General features: G+C 33.4%; 4 protein-coding genes, 1 non-coding gene and 1 pseudogene across 5 annotated transcripts; 4 read left to right on the top strand and 2 right to left on the bottom strand.

Annotated features, from left to right (window-relative positions):
• Window positions 1–5,768: 5,768 nt before the first annotated feature.
• On the bottom strand, window positions 5,769–6,193 carry LOC120186866 (auxin-responsive protein SAUR32-like). Its single transcript, XM_039190700.1, has one exon. The coding sequence runs from the start codon at window positions 6,101–6,103 to the stop codon at window positions 5,786–5,788; it is 318 nt and encodes a 105-aa protein (XP_039046631.1). The 5' UTR covers window positions 6,104–6,193; the 3' UTR covers window positions 5,769–5,785.
• A 3,529-nt stretch (window positions 6,194–9,722) lies between these two features.
• Window positions 9,723–9,802, top strand: TRNAL-UAG. Its single transcript has one exon. It is a non-coding gene; the product is annotated as a tRNA-Leu (tRNA).
• Window positions 9,803–10,625: 823 nt separating this feature from the next.
• On the top strand, window positions 10,626–12,059 carry LOC120186840 (probable 6-phosphogluconolactonase 4, chloroplastic). The gene is made up of 3 exons (XM_039190673.1): window positions 10,626–10,963; window positions 11,037–11,172; window positions 11,454–12,059. Exons 1-3 carry the CDS (start codon window positions 10,803–10,805, stop codon window positions 11,916–11,918), a joined length of 762 nt encoding a protein of 253 aa, XP_039046604.1. The 5' UTR covers window positions 10,626–10,802; the 3' UTR covers window positions 11,919–12,059.
• A 234-nt stretch (window positions 12,060–12,293) lies between these two features.
• LOC120186924 lies at window positions 12,294–13,807 on the bottom strand (annotated as a pseudogene).
• Window positions 13,808–14,699: 892 nt separating this feature from the next.
• Window positions 14,700–17,750, top strand: LOC120186841 (vacuolar protein sorting-associated protein 26A-like). The gene is made up of 11 exons (XM_039190674.1): window positions 14,700–14,921; window positions 15,032–15,106; window positions 15,249–15,323; window positions 15,439–15,511; window positions 15,652–15,696; window positions 16,013–16,124; window positions 16,323–16,389; window positions 16,759–16,803; window positions 16,980–17,035; window positions 17,115–17,290; window positions 17,434–17,750. The coding sequence occupies exons 1-11, from the start codon at window positions 14,919–14,921 to the stop codon at window positions 17,607–17,609; spliced, it is 903 nt and encodes a 300-aa protein (XP_039046605.1). The 5' UTR covers window positions 14,700–14,918; the 3' UTR covers window positions 17,610–17,750.
• A 1,672-nt stretch (window positions 17,751–19,422) lies between these two features.
• On the top strand, window positions 19,423–23,083 carry LOC120186839 (molybdate-anion transporter-like). Its single transcript, XM_039190672.1, has 8 exons — window positions 19,423–19,739; window positions 20,627–20,771; window positions 20,866–21,034; window positions 21,445–21,715; window positions 21,881–22,146; window positions 22,235–22,450; window positions 22,605–22,707; window positions 22,793–23,083. The coding sequence occupies exons 1-8, from the start codon at window positions 19,589–19,591 to the stop codon at window positions 22,852–22,854; spliced, it is 1,383 nt and encodes a 460-aa protein (XP_039046603.1). The 5' UTR covers window positions 19,423–19,588; the 3' UTR covers window positions 22,855–23,083.
• Window positions 23,084–23,276: the final 193 nt, after the last annotated feature.

Genomic DNA, 23,276 nt, shown 5'->3' with positions numbered 1-23,276 from the left:
ATAAATAAATTATTTTTAAAATATCACTAATCGATTATTTAATTAAAATATTATTATAATTAGTAAATATTTTCTAAATATTAAATGGAATAATATTATGATTCAATATAATGATATTTTTCACCTTAAAAATTATACAATGCATTAATTTATCCATCATAAATTTAATTTAAAATAATTTAAGTTATTCAACTGTTATTTTGATCCGACGAGCCACTGTTTAATAAACAAACTAAATCGGTGAAAGTTTTACGTATTAAAAATTAAATTTATTGGTTTATTTTGAATTAATACTAAACTGATAAAATACACAAATTTTTAGACTACAAATATTATTATACTAATCTCAATGTATACATTTTTAATGATTGAATTATTTATTTATAATAATATTTTAATTGAATAGTTCATTTATATATTTTTTAAAGTAACTCACTTGGTAACAAACATATAATTAAATAATCTAGAATGTCTTTTCCACTACCAATTTGGTATATTGAAGTTGAGATTTAGGGTTAACTGAGCAATAAGTAGGGTGTATCGGTGGAGGGAATGTGGATGCGGACGTTAATATGGAAGGAGAGCGGTAGTAGGACAGCCGTCGTTGAAAATTTAAATTTATTAAAAATTAATTTTCGCTTTATGAAATTTTAAAAGTTTAAATTTATCTCTTAACATAAAAATCATATGTTCGTCCGTGACGTGAACGTTTGGTTAGAATTTAGGGCAGCAAAGGGACAAGTCAAGGTAGTTTGTTTTATTGTTTGATTCAAAGGGGTCATCCAAATGGAATGGAACTTGGTTTGGTGGTACCAGCATCACCCCTTTCATTAATTGAGGATAAAATAAATAAAGAGGGAGATAAAATATTAATAGGATGATGAAGAGTAATAATGGTAAATTTTACCGTACGATAGTTTTAATATATGACTAAGAAAATACGTTATCGGAAATGTTATTATTTTTTTAACATTTTCAGTAAAAGATTACCTAAAACATTAATGTTTTTAATATTTCCGGTAAAATGTCTAATATTAACATTTTCGATAGAAAAAATAATGTTTTAGGTAATGTTTTACCCAATATTTTAGCAAATCCGAAAAAACGTCCAATAATAATATTTCCGGAAAAAATAATAATATTTTAAATAAATTTTTTACAAAAAATATTTAAATAATAATAATATTTCAGATAACACATTTTTTTAATTTTATATTAAGCTGCTTGCATATGAGACTTCCCATAATAGTAGTCTTAAGTACAAAGTGTACAAGTTGTCATAGAAATAAGATGGTGAAGAGTAATAGCAGTCTTAAGTCCAAAGTGTACAAGTTGTCATAGTTTGAAGTACTTACCACTTTGATCATTCCATTGGTCCATATTAATTTTATTGGTGGGGCTCTCTTGTATTACCCCACTCATTATAGTACATGCATTGAAGACGGACGTACGCTTTAAAAGTTCTAAATTCTCATAAAAGTTGCATCTTAAAATATAATAATTATATGTTCCGTTTAAATACATGACTATGCATACAATTGTTCATGGGACATGAAATGATATATACGAACAAGGGGTATTTTTTTGGCCCAATAGGTCAGAGAGGAAAAAATTAGGGAAATAGGGTAGCTTAATTTTTTAATTGGAGATTTATTATCACGTTGAGGTGACGAGTTTATTTAAATAATATTTTTTTGAACTCATCATCTCGATGTGATAAGGTCTAATAAAAAAATATTTTTTATTAGTTTTTCTCACATCAAGGATAACTTTTAAAAAAAAATATTTTTTTTATTGAAACTCGTATTTTGAGGTGACGAGCTCCATATACTATAACAAATGTCGTAGATCTCAAATTAAAAGTCAATGTGCTCTATTTTTATATTTTTTTCCGGTCTACCGTATTGGGCCAAAAAAGCCTACAAACAAGCTTTTAGGCCCATTTCTTCCAACTTTGTAATATTTTAAATTAACTCATTAAATAATCTCGATGATAATTACAAAATATTTTTGGTCGATGACTAAGACTCTTTTTTACTGGTTGGGAGAAGCCTTCGTCAATGGAACTCTCTCAATTTCGAACTCCTTAGCACTGTCGATGATGATCTTCGACATGATTCGATTAATGGCCTCCATCTATGCATGCTACTTTAGTGGGGGTGTTTTGGCCAGCGTGCTAGCTAGTTTTCAGTTCATTCTGTGACATGTTCTCTGTCTTCATAAAAGTTATGTTTGATCGAAAAACATGGCACGATGGTATGTAATGTATAAATCATAGTTGTATTGAAGGTTTGAAGAGAAGCCAACTAAACTGTTCGATCATGTGTTTTCCTATGTGTGGAAGCTTCCAAACAGTGTCTTCGAGCAGGTTCTTCGAAAGGGAAAGCTAAGGCTGTAGTTGTCTCTTGGTACTCAAAGGTAAATATGCTCTTAGTCTTGATGTGACGTGATAGAAATGACTTATGGGATTGAGTCTCTTACGTAATTCATCAATTGTTTTAACTTACTTCACCTTATGATTGGGTTTTATGGTCACAAAACTATTAATGACGTAAGATTTTATGTTAAGAAAAATGAATTTAAATTTATAATATTTTAGTGAATAAATTTAAATTTATAAAATTTTTTGAGGTAAAATTATATTTTCAATAAAAATTACATAGAAAAATTTAAAATATATAATAATTTTAAAATTTTAAGGGACGACTGTCCCTACCTATCTTCTCGATCATCCCTGCATACATGCAGGTAGAGGCCACTTTCTTATTATCTTCTTGTTTTGAATGGTTGAAGCAAGCAATATTGTTCTAATTTGGTAGGTAACCAAAGTCTAATCTCAAGGTTTTATCAAGTGTTTTTAAGGGCCTTTCAATAGTTTTTTTTTACCTCACGAATTGCCTAAATCATTCCTTGCATGTTGGTGCTTTACAAGTTATTTTTTTGGGCATAAAAAGTTGATTTAAAAAAATTAAGCCCGAGATTGTTCACTTATATCGGAAGAACTCGTATTGATTCCCATTAAATGAGTAATGATACCCAATTATCAACACGAAAGATAACTCGGATTTGACTGTTTTCGACTTTATCTAAGTTGATTATGTTGATATTTTTTTAAAAAAAATTGGGTTTAAATTGAGTTAAGTTTTTTAGAGATTAAGATAGGGTCATGTTCATGTTTGTGTTTAGGGTGAAAAATATCTTATCCTATTCTATCCAAAAATAATATAATTATATCTTATATTTAAGGACAGTTGTGATAATACCCATGTTTATATTATTTTTTCCCAATTAGATTCCTATTTTATTGAAGAAAATTAATAATTTTTATAAATATATTTATTTTGGTTCAAGTCAGATCATATTCAAGTTTTATCTCAGAAACTCGAGTCAGATTTCGAATAAGATAAAATCACAAAAAGTCGAATCGAAAAAAATTTAGGTGGAGGAAATTTATTTTCAGGTCATGTTGATCGAAAACCCGACCCAACCCATGTCCATCCCTAATCAACAATAATGATATGGTCAATGATGAATTTTAGGAAATCAATTTTGGGTTAAATTAAAATATTCAAAACTTTTTAAGGTCTAATTAGCTTTTAAAAATATTTAAGGGAGTAAAATCAAAATTCCCAAAATCTCAGGGACAAGTGCCCTCCAAGTTCCAAGCCCTAAACATCAGTTGTCCCTTATTGATACAAGGATTAGTTGGTGATTATTCTCTCCTAATAATAAGACGGATCATGTATGAAACCGCCGAAAAATCCCTATTTCCAAAGAGCTGAAGTTTGAAAATTTGGGTTTGGGGGGGGGGGGGGGAGCTGAGCCCACCACAATACAAATATAAACGCGGGTTTGGGGGGGGGGGAGCTGAGCCCACCACAATACAAAATATAAACGCCCCGATAGGCAAAGCCGAAAAGGGTCCGAGAGATTAGAGAAAGACAAGGTCGTAAGACTGTGGAAGTAGGGACGGATTTTTGTTCTATCCAACTCGATCCGAGAATAATAACTCATCCACCCGAAATCTGACCCGACTTAACTTTTTGAAATATAATCTGAACCCAATCTGATCCTAAATAATAAAAAAATATTATTTTTATTCAATAAAAATAGTGATTTAATTAAAAATAATAATATATATAGGGGTATTATTGTAATTATCCCTAAATATATAAGATAAAATTATATTATTTTTTTGTCAATTCAAGTATTTTTCACTTTAAATCTAAATCCGAATCAACTCGAACACCATCTTTAAAAAAATCCAACCCAAATCTAATTAAAAAAAATCAACCGATCAGATTGAAACCATAGGATTCGGGTCTCGTGCATATTCGTACCCATATTTCATGGAATCCTAAACAACCCCCATCTTCCATCCACTCAAATTCCTTGGTCTCTCAAGTCTCAAAAAGGAGATCTAAAACTAGATTTGGTTGAGGGGACGCCGTGTTTATCCGTATTAATTGAAATAAAATATTCATTCATTATTATTAATTTGATTATAAATTGATTTTCGGGGTAAATTGTACGTTTAATACCTCAATTATCACTTTTAGTTCGTTTCAATCATTTAACTATTTTATTTTTCAAAATCATACTTAAAGTTACATTTTGTGTCACCCTTGTTAAAAAAAATTAACAGAACTACTTACGTGATATTTTTGTTTTTTTCAATGATGACATGTCATATCTTATGGTGACACGTTATTAATTTTTAATGGTGGGTAATCAAAATGAAATTTAAACTAAATGTCATGTATGATTTTGGTTGGGTGACCAAAACAAAATAAAATGATAGTTGGAGTATTAAATAAATAATTTACTCTTATTTTTCCCTCCACCCACTAAATTAGTCTTTTTACATTTTAAAATTATCTCATTTAAAATATCTTATTAGAAAAAGTCAATAAATAACAATATATGATTGAGTGGGTATCTTTGGGCTTAATTTGTATTTTTGTATGAGTTTTTTTGACGATCAGTGTCTCCAGTTTTCTCTTTATGATTGAATGCGTTGTAATTATGATTGCTTCATTTGTTTTTAGTAGTGAAATTCGATTGTTATTGTTAAAAAAAAGTCAATAAATAACAATATATTTTCTATTTTTATATATCACATTATTTTACTTCTATTAAAATAAATATATTAAATATATAGATTACTTTTTGAAAATAATAATAGTTATTTTTTATTTTATATGACTTGAGATTTGATCAAATTTATCTCTTACAACTCCGAGCTTGACCAATATGACAAAATAATGGAATACAAGGAACATTATATTAGTTTATATTATTGTTTTATCGTCAACGAGTGTTGATATAAGTGATTGAGATTTAAGAATTTGAGTTTATAAGATCAAGTTCGAATCCTACCACCGTCACTCTTGATGAGTAATCTATAAATTTCTATGTAAATCTCAATTGAATCTTAAATATGTCCTGACACTGGACTGAAGGAGGCACTCTAACCTAATTTTTTAGTACCCAAAAAATATTATTGTTTTAAATTATAATATTTTAAAAACTAATTGAAGGATGTGTATTGTATTTTTACCCTTTCAATTAAGGGCCCATCCACCACTAGCTAAATCAAATGGCTCCAACGAAAACCCTTTGCCCCATCCGAGTTCCCACCACAACTTTAATATTCTCCTCAAATTTATTCGATTCCATGCATTTTTTTAATGTTTTCACATGACAATGGAAAAAGAAAAGGAAAGCAAAGGCAACCCAAATGTCTTTCATCATTTTGGAATCAAATATCCACGGATACTTTTCCTCAAACCCTAAAACACCAGACGTGGTGGTGGTGGTGGTGACGATCTCTATCGATCATGCCTTGAACATTGCGAAACTCCTCCACATGGCAAGGAATGGTGATGAGTCCTTTCTGATCGAATCCATACTCTTCCTCGGCAACCTTGAGCAGCTGCATGAAGAGCGGGTGGTTGACGTGAATCACTGGGATCACGAACCGCTGCTGCTCCTCCCCTTGACCCACCATGATCGCCACACACCCTTTCGGAATATCTTTCACCTCCTTCCTCTCATGATGATGAAGGTGAAAATTCACATGGTGTTTGTCTCCGATCCCCATTCTTATCTTCAACAATCAACGAAAGAAAAAGAAGAACCCCTTTTCTCTACGGTTATTGCTCAAAAAGAGATGAGATCAAAGTAAAAACGTTATAAGAAAACGAGGGAGAAAGGCCAGGGATCAGATGCAGAAATGGCGAGCTTGAAAAGGGTCAAAGAAGAGTCGGTTAAAGAACTGGGAACGTTGCTCATGATAATTCGAGAATCAACAATATAACCCACATATGAACAAGGAAGAAAACAAGCGAAAGGATGGAGGAGAACTGATTTAGGTATTTATACCCTAAAAAGAGATGAATGCAGAAAGATGGCTTCTTTGGGGGGGGGGGGGGTTGCTTAGTTTATACACAAAGCGTTTTGGATGGGAGATTTCTAGACGATGATTGCCTTTGGAAAGGGCATCGGCTGAAAAGGTCGTTTGTATTGGCTTGGCTAAGAAAGTTTATAGGCTAATTCATACAAAGAATTTTTGCTATACTTAAACAACTATTGTTGGCAATATCTTACAAATTTGGAAGTCAACCTCCCTCCTTTAAAGATATTTTTCAATTAAATTATTTTGATTACTAATTTAGTGTTTTTCCTACTGTTCTCGTAGCTTTGTCATGATTAATCAAATCTAGGTCGTATATGGACTTTGATAGGTGAATCTTTAAGTGTGGATTTTCTGGCATGAATTTAAACTCGATATAATAATAATTTAACGATATCAATGAGGTTGATTCAAGTGATAAATAATTTAATATTATTTAAGCATGTCTCGAGTTTAAAGCCTTGTGTCGGTAGAAAATCTTCGCAAAAAGATTCTCCTACTAAAATAGGTGTATAATGTGGGTCAGTCTGAATTAACCAAGACCAAATACTGAGAGTAAAAAAAGTTTTAACATTTATCCCTTCTTATTATACTATATCAAACAAACGTTATTATACGTTCTAGCTAATTCGGTGGGTGATAAGGTGTTATCTCGTGGGTAAAATATCTCTTTTTCTTATGGATTAAGAATGGACCTAACTAATCAAAAAATAAAAAAAATGGACCTAAAATTACAAAAAAAAAAATACTTTTAACATCATCCAACCGAAGGGTTGGGTAATACTAGTAAATTATGTGGCGTGGCCGAATGGCAAGGGGGCAGGCAAACGCGTTGCTGAGCGAGCGGCGAAGGTTTCGCTACAATGGCAGCAGTGGGGCTTACAATTTGTGGCCTACACTGTTGGCATCTGTACCACGAGTCATTGTTCCAGTGTAACCAATCACGAAAAGTTGCGTTCGCTTAAAAACCATTCTTTTAATCTAAAGGTTAAATTACTTGTTTAGTATCTAAATTATTAATTTTAGTTCGTTTAAGTACTTAAACTTTTATTCTTTTTAAAATCATACCTAACATTAGTTTTTCTTTCGTTTTAGTGTTTCGGGGTTAAAACTTAACATAAGATTTGTATGTGACATTTTTTATAAGTAAATTGCATCATTCATCACTCAACTATCTTGTCATTTCTATTTTGGTCACTAAAGTTTATTTTTTTTTAAATTTAATTACTTAACTTTCAAATTACTCATAATTTAATCACTCTAACTTTCAAATTTAATTGTTTTACTTTTGATGATATATTAATAAATAACAATATAAAATGTCATGTAACAAAAATTATTAATAAAATAAATTAGAGTGATTAAAATATGAGAAATTTAAAAGTTGAGTAGTTAAATTGAAAATTTTTAAATTATAGTACCAAAATAGGAGTGAGAAGATAGTTGAGTGATGAATAATGTAATTTAACTATAAAAGTGCAGTGTTGTTGAGTTTTTAACGACGAAGTAATAAAATGAAACAAAAATAAATGTTAGGTATGCTTTTAAAAAATTTAAAAGTTTATATATTTAATGTCAGGAGTGTGAACATTTAATGTCGAAAGGTTAAAAATTATTTTAAACAGATACTACCCTGTACTTACTCCAGATTGATAAAAAAATATTTTTAAAAATTTATATTTAATAAATTACATATTATCTCATTTTTTCAAAAAGAATAAATGATTGAAAAAAATAACTAATCTGAATAATAATATTTATAATAAAGATAAAGAGGAAAAAAAAGTAAAATAAAAGAACAAAAAATTATGTTTACATGTTAGATTGAGAAATATTAAAAATCTATGGCAAATATCTTCGTCAATCGTCGTATCTTTTGTAGTTGGTATCATTATCTTCGTAGTTGGTATTATTGTCAGTTATTGACAAATACACGACATACAAATGTAATTGTTTAAATTCGAGACTTTTAAGAATAACAACATTTTTATTATTATTGAGACAACTTATTAAGCTCGGGAAAATATTGTTTCTTAGTTTGATAGATGAATTCAAATAAAATTAATACTCACAACAAATATTTTTAAAAATATATTTAACATCTAAATTAATAACTAAATGAAATTATTTAACATAATACTGATATTTTAAAACTTCTTCAAGCATACAAGTTTATATATATATTTGATACTTTAATTTCTTTTAAGAATTATAGTTAAAAAATTATAAAAAGAATTAAATTAATATTTTAATTACAGTTTAAAGGCCAAATTTAATATTAATCCTTTCGTCGGGTGAGTATAATATGATAAATAATAATGATACAAATCAAATTATATCAGTGATTTGAGCATCTGAGACTGCAGGGTATTTAAAAATATAGATTTACCCCAATCGCTTAACATCACAAGATAAATTTTCTAATTATATAATTTAGAAATAGACATCACAATCAAAACCAAAGTTTAATGCATGAGTTACCTTATTTTTTTTAATAGTTTATGGTGAGTAGAAAAATAAAATTTGTTTATATATTTTTTAATTGTTAATAATACACACTTTGCAGATCGATTATTTAAACTCAATTTTTTAAAAAAAAGAATGTTCTATTTAATTATTAAGTTCGTTTTATGGGTTGCATGAAAGGCTCCATCTAATCCATCCTCGTTTCGTAGGTTAACAAACTTAGGAGCATAAGATAGAGATAAAACATAAGTTTTTGCATCCCCTAGGCAAGGGCCACGTAAGGTGAAGTGCATGAATAACCAAATGGGCCTCAGCAATTTCAGCCGAAGGGGCTGACCGAATGTAAAAGGCACCGCCTTCTAGCACAAAGCCGTCCCCATCTCTTAGCTATAAAGCCGATGATGCCACCCCAATCTTTCACCTTTAAGGCTCCATTTGCAGTAAGTTTGATTCTCTACTCTCGCCATGTAGGGTGCTCCGCTTTAACCTCTTTCGGTGTCAATGAGAGAATTGATCTCTTTGTATGATCATGCACCTTAAAGCCCTCTTGGAGACTCCTTGCTCTCTTAAACACAGGAGATGGAGGAATGGATTTCCCTTTCAAATAATAAAAAATCGTCCCTGATTTTAATTTCAAAATTTCCTCTTAATTTTTAAATTCAAATATTTAATAAATCTTTGTTCCTTTGAATGTTTGATTCTATCTGTGCTCGTAATTATTATAGATTTTGAAATATAATAACTGAAGTTGAAATCATTAAAATCAACTTGCGATAATAGCTTATCTTGTGTACATCAAATAAAAGTTTTAAATAATATTAGTGGTGAGCAATTTATATATGACAGTTTGGCCGAGTGGTCTAAGGCGCCAGATTTAGGCTCTGGTCCGAAAGGGCGTGGGTTCAAATCCCACAGCTGTCATTTTGGTCCCTAGTATCGGGTATAATCTCACAGCCCATTCGACTCAATCTGAGCCATATTAAAATATTAGTTAAATTCATGAATGTGGTTATTGACGTATTGATTTAATAAGCATATTTGTGTGACAAATTAAAATCACTTAAATTTAATTATATAACAAATTAAATTATTATTTTTTACCCTTATAAAACGGCTTGGATTTTATCAACCCTAAAATAAATCACTTAAATTTAATAATATAACAAATTAAATTATTTTAATTTAACTATGATATAAATATTAAGTAGATAATTTAACTCCTTTCTCACGTAAGTACCGCCACCTCACCGTCACCATTTCAACAAACTAAAAGTTTGAATAAATTACGTGTTTAGTATTTAAATTATCAAATTTTATCCGTTTTAGTATTTAAACTTTTAATTTTTTTTAAAATCATACTTAAGTTTTATTTTATTTCATTTTAGTATATGTTCAAAATTTAATATTAAATTTTGAAAAAAATTGAAAGTTTAGGTACCAGAACAGACTAAAACTAATAGTTTATGTATTAAATGTATTAAGTTTTTAACTGTAAGGTATTAAAATAAAATAAAAACTAAACTTTAGGTATAATTTAAAAAATAAAAATTTAAATACTAAAATAAATTAAAATTAATAATTTAAGTATTAAATACGTAAATTACCCCTAAAAGTTTTGCCCCAAAAAAAAACCCTCCGACACGACCCAAACCAAACCCACAAACCAAACCCACTAACCACTTACCAGTCAGGTTTCGTCGACGGTCAATTTATAAGTTCAAAGTGCGCATTACGGATGTCATCTTCGCACCTTTATTTCATCGCTCCATTTCGCACACTCCCATCATCGCCGTCACTGCCAAATTTACATCGTATTCCTTTGCTCGTTTCACGATCATCGCACCCCCTGACCCACAAGGCGCTCGTTTTCTCGACCGGGATAAGAGGCGTTTCGGGTTCTGGAAGATATTGTTGGAGAACCATGGCGGAGAAAGGGAAAGGAAAGGTGGAGGTTTTTGATTCCGAGGAGGATCTGTCGGTGTCGCTAGGTAAATACACCGCCGATCTGGCTGATAAGTTCTCCAAAGAGAAAGGCAGTTTTACTGTGGTTTTGTCTGGTGGCTCTCTCATCAAGTCTCTCAGGTCTTAAACTGCCCTTTATTTTCTTACTTTTACCATTTCATTTTTCCCCACAATTTGACAATTGAACTTTCAGGAAACTGGTGGAACCTCCGTATGTTGATGCGGTGGATTGGTCAACATGGCATGTTTTCTGGGTGGATGAAAGAGTTGTTCCTAAGGATCATGATGACAGTAACTATAAGCTAGCTTTTGATGGGTTTCTTTCAAAGGTATGATCAAAGAATTTGATACTTTTAGTTTATTATTCTTCTTAAGTGGTAAAAGAGAATATTATTCTCAGGACAAGGGTTTGAACAGTTGGTCTTGTAAGGTGTGTGTCCGTTGTCGATTAGGGGATGAGTAGGGAGATGTCTTAGCTATAGTTGATGTGCTTGTTGCTGTTGCAATATGCTTTTCTTTGTGGCACTGCCGCTGCTGGTTCTAGGATGATGTTAGTATTCCAGTTTTTCCGAGGCAAAACAAGTTAAACATGTTATGCTCTCCTCTGCAGATACCAGTTCTCCCGGGTAATGTCTATGCCATCAATGATGCATTGTCTGCTGAAGGTGCAGCTGATGACTACGAGACTTGTCTCAAGCACTTGGTTAAAAGCAACGTGATTAGCGTCTCAGCGGCTACTGGGTTTCCGAAGTTCGATCTCATGCTTCTGGGAATGGGACCAGATGGTCATGTGGCTTCTCTTTTTCCAGGCCACCCTCTGGTCAAGGAGAACGAAAAGTGGGTTACCTTCATTAAAGACTCACCAAAACCACCCCCAGAGAGAATCACCTTCACTTTCCCGGTTATCAACTCATCTGCTCACATTGCGCTCGTGGTGTGCGGTGCTGGTAAAGCTGCTCCAGTGAATGCCGCATTAGGAAATGGTCAAAATTCTGATATGTTGCCTGTTCAAATGGTTTCACCAGAAGGGGAGTTGGATTGGTTTTTGGACAAGGATGCAGCTTCCAAGCTGTAAGTTGTATGTTATAATTTATCCAAGTTTCTTTTAAGTTCGACCTCCGTGGTCTGAGCAGTGGTTGTGCTATTGGATTTATCTCCCAGTATAGTTATCGACTGCCAAGACATGTTTCGTTAATAAAATGTATTTCCCGGTGTATCAACTGTGTTTGAGTTATTAGCCTTGATGCAATAATTATTGATCCTGTGATTTCGGGTTGTGATCTTTCATGTAGGTGAGTGTTCGATTTTGAAGAATTTTATAGCACCTAGAGTGAGCCTTGCACCCTTGATATTAGGTACTTGTAGAAGTGATTGATTCACATTGTTATTTGACAAGTTGGAACATAAGGGGAAGAAGACACAATGTTAAAATAATAATGCTCCTGCTTTTAATTCCAACAAATACAAACCATGGTCTTGTCTCCCTGCAGACATAAATGGGGGAGCTCAAAAAAGTTCAATATAGTATTGTCTTTTGACAGTGGACCACATTTTGACACCAGATGCTATAAGGAAAAACCAAACAAAAGATACGATTGTCCTTTTTAAACTATGAAACACATACCTTCTCCCCTCAAAACAGCTAACTCCAGTGAAGTAATAAGCTACTCTTTCTTAGTGTAGTGACGTACCGCAGTAGCCAAGCCCAGAATCAAGAGGGGGACGAGAAATTGTAGTATCTTAATGACAAACTCTGGGGTCTTATCAGGATTGTAAGCCGCTTGCTGTGGAGGAATGTAGGTATGCTTCGCCGGGACGGTTTTCGAATCGATCTCTAGCGGAATCACTGTGACCAACATCTTCAAAATCATGTGGCATCCTTCCCTGAAACATTATGATCAAACTACCAAATTCAGGCTTAATTACTTGGAAGAACCGAGTACGAAATCGGTCGCGAGAATTTACCCGTTGTGGACAGCAAAACTTCATCACCGCCGGGATGACCTTCCATGAATGAAGTTACGTCATATACCTACATAGAGAGAAATCTCAATTATAAAAAACGGTTCAACCCCAAATACCTTGTTCTTGACATGTTCAGCAATCGACTTCGGAACGTGAAACATTCTATCGACATAAAGCTCTTTCTACAACCGAGAGTACATCATACATATCTAATGATTGTTTGGTATACGGTAGCAATCAATTACAGATGATGAAAGTACTTGAGTTTTTTATTAGTATATTTATGTGATCAATCCGTCAGCATAAGACATCCAATCTGTCTGACATGCACAACCACATGAATGGCATCAAAATTTGCAGAAAACAAACACATTAAACTAAAATGTTCATACACTGAGGGTGTTGAGATGCGATCACAGTCTTTAAAATTTTAAAATCCTATACAATTTAAATATTTTGTATTGATAATCTAATTTTATAAACCTAGAATTCTATAATCGCAGGTTCCTTAATCTATACTCAACATAAAATCTTATATCCGACATCCGCGTATTCTCTGATACAGTGATATGGGTATATCATCAGCGAATGTATGAAATAGATTTGAGAATATTCATCCGTGCAAACACCCATGCCAGACCCAATGAAACATTACAATTGAAGGTGAAATAAGCTCACGATTCATCAATAATCAACCCAAAAGAACAGTTCAAAACAGGAAAAAGGAAGTAAACAATCCGGCCGAGAAAGAGCAGAAACAGTGATGAAATAATAGGAAGTGAAAGATCCGACCTTCCCAGAAATAATCAGCCAACAATCTTTGGTTTTGTTGTGGACTGCAACCTCCTCGAAAGTGTGCACCCTTGGCAATCGAATAAAACACCAAAACTCCCGAACCACACGCCCGATTAGATCTGAAGCAGCCACAGAAAGAAAGCTACCAAAATAAATACAAAAGAAATGCTCTCTAAAGCTAAAAGAAGCCCAAAAGTCTTCAAATATGATTTTTTAACCCTACGTATCATCATTAAAATAATTATTTTTTAAGTTGATATTTATTTTTAATACAACTTACCATATTGGAAGAAATATTTAAATATTTTTAAATTTAAAAAAATAGTTTTTTTTATTTAAAAAAATATTTCATAAAAATCTATTAATAATTGTAGTTCTTGTCGTACAAAACAACTTAACTCACTGGTTATAGGAGTCGTTGTTGTTCGAAGAAATTACGAATTTGAGTACCAAAGTGATTGAGCGATTGTAAGTATATATATATATATATATATTATTTTCTCAAAAATAGAATTAAATTTTAGATCGAATAATTTTTTTTCAAATTTAAGTTAAATTACGTAACAAATGAAATGATATAATACTCAAGTCAAATTACAATGATTCAAAACCCAACCAGACCTGTATCAATCGCTAATCTTATCCATGCATTCAACCTTATTTTTGCTCGTTGGGCCTTTAAGATATCGTTTCATCTCTTTTAAGACAAGCTAAGGGGCTCATAGAGCAATTATATTGGGCAAAATTGACACAACAAGTAATACGCAAAACTGACAATAAGTCAAGTGAGTAAAAAAAATTAGTTTATTAGATTAATTTGGATTTTATTTCGAATCTACGACAAGTGTTATCGTATAGGGTAAATTCGTCACTTTCTCATGACGGATTTTTTCAAATAATATTTTTTATTCAAACTTATCACGTCGACGTAATAAATTCTGAATCATTATAACAAATACGATAGATCTCAAATTAATTATGAAAATGATCTAATAGGCCAAACTTTTGCCCACCTGGCCTATTGGGCCAATTTCACCGGTATGTTAGCCACTAAGTCTGGGAATCAAAGAGCCGGCAGGGGCTTTTAGGCCCATGTTATTTAGTTTTGTCGCGACGGTGATGACGAGTTTGGTACTAGTGGACGCCAATCTTTGCTTCCGTTTCCCAACTGTCAAAATCTCAGGAGTTGTTGAGTTCCCCTTCCTCGCTAACCTCGGTTTTATCGCTGCTGTCTAGGGTTTTCGATTCTTATCGCAATTTCCGATCTCAATCAGTATATTTTCCCAGTGGTTTACAAGAACTGAACCGTAACAGCATGGTAAGATCCTACTTTTCTTTTTATTATTATTTTACTTTGGCTGGATTTCCAGTCAGTTTAACATGCCTTGCATTGAATGCAATTCGGATTTCTTAACTTTGTTAAACTAGAATTTCCTGCTTGGAGCTTTCAAGCCGGCATGTAATATCTTGATCACATTTTCCGATGCAAAGACTCGCAAGCAGGTATGCTTCTAGATCATCTAAGGTTTAGTCTCTTTTAAATTGAACATTCAATTTTCATGTTATGTTTTAACTGTTGTGATTTGTTTATCCAAAATTTTCACGAATCGTAGTGCTGGAATCTGGATTATTATTTTGTTATTAGGTCCCAATGAAAAAGGAAAATGGCCAAACGGTTATGGTACCGCTTTTCCAAAGTCAAGAAAATATTGCTGGCAAGGTATTTTTTTCAAACATATTGAGGCTCATAGTATTGGAGTTTTGTGTTTATAGCTTTAAATTTACTCTTATCAACCTCAAATTTTTGAAGATTTTTCTTTCATTTTTGCCTTCAGATTTCCATAGAACCACTTCAAGGGAAGAAAATTGAACATAATGGTGTGAAGGTTGAGCTCCTTGGTCAAATAGGTTGGTCCTTGCCTCTTGTTCTTAGGTCTTTCCAAGTTTTAAATATCATTCTGATGTAGTAGAAAGTAGGGTTGAACATTTAAGAGTGTTGTTTTTCTCTGTTCTAATGAATTTACATTAACTTTGATTTTTCTTTTCAGAGATTTATTTTGACAGAGGCAACTTTTACGATTTTACCTCTCTTGGTGAGTACTGTACTCTGTGCTTACCTTGTTTACTCTGCCCGGAAACCATTAGATTTTCCTTAAGCAGCTTCAGGAATTATTTCCATTAGTTGCATGTGGCATGGATGAGGTTAAAAATAAGAGCTTAAGAGATGAATTTGTTCTTTGGAGTTTATGATATTTGTATAGTATTTCACTCTTTTAGAGGCTCAAATGCGCATGAAAAAAATTTCCGCGTATAATAAGTTCTTGTTGGCTGTTGATTGATTTTATTTTTTGTTGATATTTTTTACCTTCCCTATATTGTTTACCTTTTGTATATTTCTAATATTTGCAGTGCGTGAGTTAGATGTCCCTGGTGATATATATGAAAGGAAAACTTACCCATTTGAATTTTCTACGGTTGAAATGCCGTATGAAACTTATAGTGGTGTGAATGTGCGGCTTAGGTATGCTACTCACTGCTTAAACTCATTTCTTCTGGTCAATTTGAATGAAGTGGTTCCTTGATTACTAAAAGTTCGTTTTCTATGTAATTTCAAGGATTATAAATCAGTTTCTTATCTTGGTAATAGTTTTGTGTACTTACCTTAATAAAGATTATAAATTACTCATCCTATTATAGTTTGACTATTTCCTTTCATCAGGTATGTCCTGAAAGTAACAGTTAGCCGCAATTATGGTGGAAGCATAGTGGAACACCAGGACTTTATGGTAAGAAGCACCTAATTACTTCGTTCTTTTCTCTTTAATTTTTTGTAAGAAGCACCTAATTACTTCGTTCTTTTCTCTTTAATTTTTTTCTTTCTCGAATCTCTTTCTCTTTTGCTTAGCATAACATGGTGCCTCACTCTCATACGCACTAACATCATTAAGCAAATAAGCACGTACAAAGTTTTATATGTACCACTAAAGGCAGAACTTAAATGTCCGTCTTATGTAAAGATTGGAGTGCTTCCCTCCCTCATACCTGATATAATACTCATATACAGGAAAGTTAGCATCAATCTACATGTTTGTATTCGGTTTGTCAGTTATGTGGTCTTAGCAGCTTATCTTTTACTTGGTTTATACGTATATCAGGTTCACAATTACTCTCCACCTCCATCAATCAACAATAGCATCAAGGTCGGTGCAATTATTTTAGTTCTTATATGGTGATTGCATTGTAGATTTGATTGGTGTATGGATTGATTCTTATGAACATTACATTGATCATTTTACCATTTTCTAATGAGCTGCCCACCACTGATTTCGTTCATAGTATTTAATTCTAACAAAAAAAAAACAAATTTCATCTACAGATGGAAGTTGGAATCGAAGACTGCCTGCACATCGAGTTTGAGTACAACAAAAGCAAGTAAGTTGAACATGTATGGATCTAGCTCAAACCTGATATAATAGGCTGGCTTACTCATTGGGATTGAATTTGCTTGTAGATATCATCTTAAAGATGTTATTATTGGCAAGATATATTTTCTTCTTGTGAGAATCAAGATTAAGAATATGGATCTTGAGATAAGGCGTCGAGAGTCAACAGGATCAGGAGCAAATACCCATGTTGAAACCGAGACGCTAGCTAAATATGAGTTGATGGATGGTGCTCCAGTCAGAGGTATGTTCATTACTTGAAAATATATAGATTGAACTTGTATTCTTCGACGGATGTTAATTTGGGCTGAAATTTTCTTGTTCCGATAAATATTTAGACACCATTTTCCTAAAGCATAATGCTGACAGTCGTGCTTGGTATTGAAGGTGAATCGATTCCGATCAGGCTGTTTCTCAGTCCATATGAGCTGACTCCAACACATCGCAACATAAACAACAAATTCAGCGTGAAGTATTACTTGAATCTTGTGCTTGTCGATGAAGAGGATCGTCGGTATTTCAAACAGCAGGAAATTACGATGTACAGGTTGCAGGATTCCTGATCAAGCAATCTACATACATGTAAACTTTGACATTCCATCCCGTAAAGAACAACAATGATTAACTAACTTCGGTATCTTTGTAAAGCCTTGAAGCTTAGGGTTAAAAGTTTAAAAGTACTGGAAGACGGTTTGTTTATTTGGAAGAGCTATAATGGCTTTTTATACTTCGCTCCACTGCAGTCGTGCCGTTGCCGAGGGTGTAACTATATTTTGATACGGTCATCACGAGGCTGCCACCGCCGAAGGACATTATGGTTTACAGTCGGTTCATGTTCCATGTGCATTACTTAACAATGGCATGATTTTTCTCTCATTTCTTTCTAATCTTTCAAGTAAAACTTAAAACTTCCCGTTCCAAGCCCAAAATTATCCGACACGAAATATGATGATATAAAATATATCAAAATTTATATAAATACCCAATATATAAATTCATAAATGGGACAATTGGTTGGTTGGGAAGGTTTTAGATCGAGGAGGCCATTTGATTGTTATAATTTTTGGGTAATTTTTAGATTCATGTCATTAATTATGTTCTCATTTTTTGTTAATTTTTTTATCACAAACTGAGATATGATAAAATCTGATATTATAATCTCAAATGACTAATATTTTAATCAATATGTTAACGTCTAACTCAGACAACACGATGAATAGTCTAGTGATTATTTTGTAACTTTTAATAGTATAGGAACTCAACAAAGTAATTTCCTATAGTTGAGGGATTATTTTATAATTTTTAATAGTAAAAGATTCAATAAAATATTATTCTATAGTCGGTGATCATTTGTGTATTTTAACTATTTTTATTTGGATCGTTTTGATATAGTTAGAGTGCGAATTATTTCAACTTTGAATCGTTTAAGTTAGATGGATTCAAGTGAATTTATATTTTCTATGATCAAATTTAATTAAATTAAAATTATTCGAGTTTAGTTTTTTTTAGTACTTCAAGGGAAACAGTTAAATGAAACATCATCAAATTTCAAGATTATTATAATTTTCACAATAATTTGCGTAATTCTCAAATTATGTAAATTATTGCAGTATGGTATTCTTATAATGTAAACGATTATATTTAACATTTAAAATCAATTAAAACAATTAAAATTAAATCTAATTTACTTAAGCATAAACTATTTCAATAGTCCTTTGTTTTCGTTCTGATCAACTTTAATCACCGATTTTTTAATTAAGTGTTCTTGGTCCTTTAAGTTATTAGTCCGCTTGATTTAAGTCCTTTGGTGTTAACTTTTGTTAAATCAATAACGGAAGTCTAAGTTGGTAATTTAAATTAATCGATTAACGAAAGTTAACGACTAAGGGATTTACGTAAGGGATCAAGCGTACTTAATTAAAAAATCGGTGATCAAAGTCGACTGAAATCAAAGGGGATTGTTGACATAATTTACGCAAAAGTTTAATTGCTATGTCATACTTATGCTAATGGGTTAATAAAAATTAACGGGTGAGAGACTAAAATCGAACAAAAGACCAAACGAATTTAATTTTTGAATTGATGATTAAAATCGATTAGATCGAAAGCAAATGAGAATATTCTCACAGTTCTTTTACCCTTTATTTAGTTGATTAATCCGGTTTAATAATCTATTCACTGACACCTACAAAATGATGCTTGCGCCATCTGAACCACCGACACCTCATTTTCAGATCGGACAACCCAGATCTCTCCACGTGTCAAATTCGCAATACAAAATTCCAATTAAGTTGAGCCAAACGCGTCCTTAGTTTCATCCACCGTCGGTCGTCCCCATCATTTATACCACACCCATCTACGAGATATTACTCCATTGCTCGTAACTCTTCAGAATTCCCTTCAAACCTTAAGATCTTTCTACCTCAAGTGTGCAGAGGACAACATTGGCTTTTGTTTTCACGCCGTCGTATAAGATCACTGCGTCCTCTTCTACAAGTAAGAGGGATAATCTGGGCGGTTTGTTAGTTGACAGAGAGAAACAATGGAGCTCTTCTATTTCGTGGTGTTCGGTGCATTGGGAGCGGTGGTGGCAGCTCTAGAGCTGAGCAAGAACAACAAAGATCGAATCAACAGTTCACCTGCCTTCAATTCCTTAAAGAACAATTACCTTGTTGTTTACTCTCTCATGATGGGTAACTAACTCCCACTTATTGTTTTTTCCCTCTTTCTATTTACCAGATCTGTTTTTTTCCTTCATTTTATATGTTTTAGATATCACTTTTATTAGGCTCTAACATGTCTCTGATCTAATGCTGGCTTTTGTGCGTTGCGTGTGTGATTCCAGAACCTATTCCCTAGATTTGCATTTTTCGAGTGTGATCTGAATGATTTTTTTTGTGATTTGGTTTTACTTTTAGTGGATAATGTGTTTTGCTATATTAATCGTTACTTTTAAATGTCCTTACCGTTTTTTCTGTGCTTTGGAAATGGAGAATGGGTTCATCTAGATAAAGAAAACGGAAAACAGGATACATGCGTGTTTTGTTAGCTTTTATAAGAAAAGGAAAGATTAAAGAAAATGACTCCAATAAGTGTAATGTGGATTTTCGGTCCTTCTCTGTTTTGTGGTTGAGAAACTGATTTTTTTGTGTGTGGGGGGGAGTTGGAGATATGTTGCTATTGCTTTTGGTTGATGATGGTTCTGATAAAGAAACAGCCGAAATTGTGAGGATCAAACTATCATTTGTTCTTAGAGCTTAGAGAGGAAGTCATAAACTCCTGATTCTTGAGTTCTGTACAGTTGCATTAACTTCTTTAATAAGTTTCAGGGAAATAGTTGTTGGGATGATACTCTGGATTAAACAGTCTGAGATGCCGTTAATCATGGATTTGAACTCCATCAAAGTTTGTGGTTATTCTAGCTTTTGATACAAGTCTTTCGTGATGATGTATTAGTAACTTTCTTATTCAAATACGCATCATAAACATATTACGACTTCTATTTGAGTGATCTTTCTTTTGAAAGAAAATTTCCTAATTGTGGTTATTGGACTGATAAATTGTGTTTATGTATCAATAGCTGGAGACTGGCTGCAGGGTCCATATGTTTACTATCTTTACAGTACATATGGCTTTGGAAAAGGGGAGATTGGACAGCTTTTTATTGCTGGTTTTGGGTCATCCATGTTGTTTGGTACAATTGTTGGATCTCTAGCTGACAAACAGTAAGCTTTTCATCTGGCTTCTGTTGCTATCTTTTCATACTTAATTGATGAAAGGTCTTGTCTTAAATGTTAAAATGCCTTGCGTTTTATTCAGGGGACGAAGGAGGGCATGTGTTACTTACTGCATAACTTACATTCTTAGCTGCATCACCAAGCATTCTCCTCAATACAAAATTTTGATGATAGGTCGTGTTTTGGGAGGTATTGCCACCTCCCTTCTGTTTTCAGCATTTGAGTCGTGGCTTGTTGCTGAACATAATAAGGTGAGCAATTGCTTTTGTGCCCTTTACTCTTAGTGCATATCAGTGAAGCTTACAAGTTAACATCATATATGTGTTTTTGCTTATGTGCCCCTTACTCTTTAATATTCTGGATGCTATGTGTTGGTCTCTGTCAGGTTGTTTTCCTCCATGCCCTATTTTGGGGGAAAATAACAATGTTTGAGATATCTAGTTTACATCTCATACTGCGCATGGTACCTAGGAATATTCTAACATCGTTTCTTGAATTTTCCATCATTGTTTTCAAAGATGTCAAGGACTGAATCATCTGTTTCTGATTAGCTTCATTTGTCAACGAGCTGTGTCTGCAATCACACTGCATCATTGATGTCGATATCCCTTTAACTTTAATCATGATCTGACAATACTATTTCCACTTCTAATCTTTGCAGAGAGGCTTCGAGCAACAATGGCTGTCACTAACATTTTCTAAGGCAATATTTCTTGGAAATGGTCTTGTTGCCATTTTGTCTGGGTTGTTTGGGAACCTACTTGTTGATTCATTATCCCTTGGACCTGTGGCTCCTTTTGATGCTGCTGCGTGTTTTCTTGCTATTGGAATGGCCATTATTTTATCATCATGGACTGAGAATTTTGGAGATCCCTCGGAAAATAAGGACCTGCTTTCCCAATTTAAGGGTGCTGCTGTAGCAATAGCTTCTGGTAGAGTTCAACACTTAATTTAGACTCATGCATTATCTGATTGACATGTTACAGGCCAAGTATTGTCTCTTGATACCTTGTTGTCAGTCATCCTTCATCATGCATTAATTCTTTCCTTTGTTTTCCCTTTGTCCTCTTTCTTAGTCTAATCTTTTCGCACTTCAGATGAAAAAATTGCCTTGCTGGGTGCCATCCAGTCTCTGTTTGAAGGTTCAATGTACACCTTTGTGTTCCTTTGGACTCCTGCTTTGAGCCCCAATGATGAGAATATCCCTCATGGTTTTATTTTTGCCACATTCATGTTGGCTTCTATGTTGGGAAGTTCCCTTGCATCTCGATTGATGGCTCACTCGTCACCCAGGGTAGAAAGCTACATGCAGATTGTTTTTGTAGTTTCCTCGGCCTCTCTCTTGCTTCCAATTATAACTAATGTATGTTCGGACATCCTCTCCTCTCCCTCTCCTCCCCCTCTCTGGAATATTCTATTGAATTATTCCTAACTGGACGAATCTGTAACAGTTTTTGGTGGCACCTCCTGAAGTGAAAGGTGGAAGCATCTCGTTTGCAGGTTGTCTACAGCTTCTTGGCTTCTGTACTTTTGAGGCATGTGTTGGGATATTCTGGCCATCCATTATGAAAATGAGATCCCAGTACATCCCGGAGGAGGCTAGGAGCACCATTATGAACTTTTTCCGCATTCCTCTCAACATCTTTGTCTGCGTTGTGTTGTACAATGTATGCTATACACTTCTTCTGACCAAAAAACACAAAAATGCTTTGCTATAATAAGCTTCACCTGATCATGTGCCATAGACGGATACATGCATGCCTCGGACTCACCAAGCTTCAACTCTATTACTAACTAGCTGTATTGATTTTTGCTGTGTAGGTTAATGCATTTCCCATCACTGTTATGTTAGGTATGTGCTCGATCTTCCTCTTTGTGGCATCTATCTTGCAAAGACGGCTGATGGCAATCTCAGACAAGCCGAGTAAGTACACGATACCATATCACACCAAACATCCTTCATCTTCAGATTTTTCTATTCTGAACGTGTCGATGGTTCTCTCTTTCAGAGATTGAAAATTGGACAGCTATGAAGGAAAGGGACACAGAGGCAGAGCCACTAAATGATTGAGTCTACAGGCCTGGGTTCTTGGTAGGTTGAAAGCAACAACATAACCAATTCCCCATGCAGTTGCAGTTGATGATCGGAGAGTTTGTACGTTTGGTTTCATGGTAATGATTACAATTTTGTTAGAAAATAGTAGTCTCTGCTCAATAAAGAAGATGTGGGGTCTTTTTAGTCTTCATGATTTGTTTTGGGCATTAAAAATAGTGGAGTAAATACCAAGTCTTTCCGAATCTGATAATATTCTCTTGCCTGAACTTCTTTAAGATTGTCAAAACAATCTCTTTCTTTGTATAATTTTCAAAATTTTGAAGTTCACAAACAAATTTGTTACTACAACTGTAACCTAAGGAATTTAAGAGCAGCCCAGGGGGATGGCTTGAAGATGATTGCAATATTCAAGAAATCACATGACTAGAGCCTCCAAG

The sequence above is a fragment of the Hibiscus syriacus genome, unplaced genomic scaffold (genome assembly GCF_006381635.1).
Source record: "Hibiscus syriacus cultivar Baekdansim isolate YM2019G1 unplaced genomic scaffold, ASM638163v2 tig00113721_pilon, whole genome shotgun sequence".
NCBI lineage: Eukaryota > Viridiplantae > Streptophyta > Magnoliopsida > Malvales > Malvaceae > Hibiscus > Hibiscus syriacus.
The sequence above is the reverse complement of the archived record's forward strand: the minus strand, read 5'-3'. Positions and strand labels throughout refer to the sequence as shown.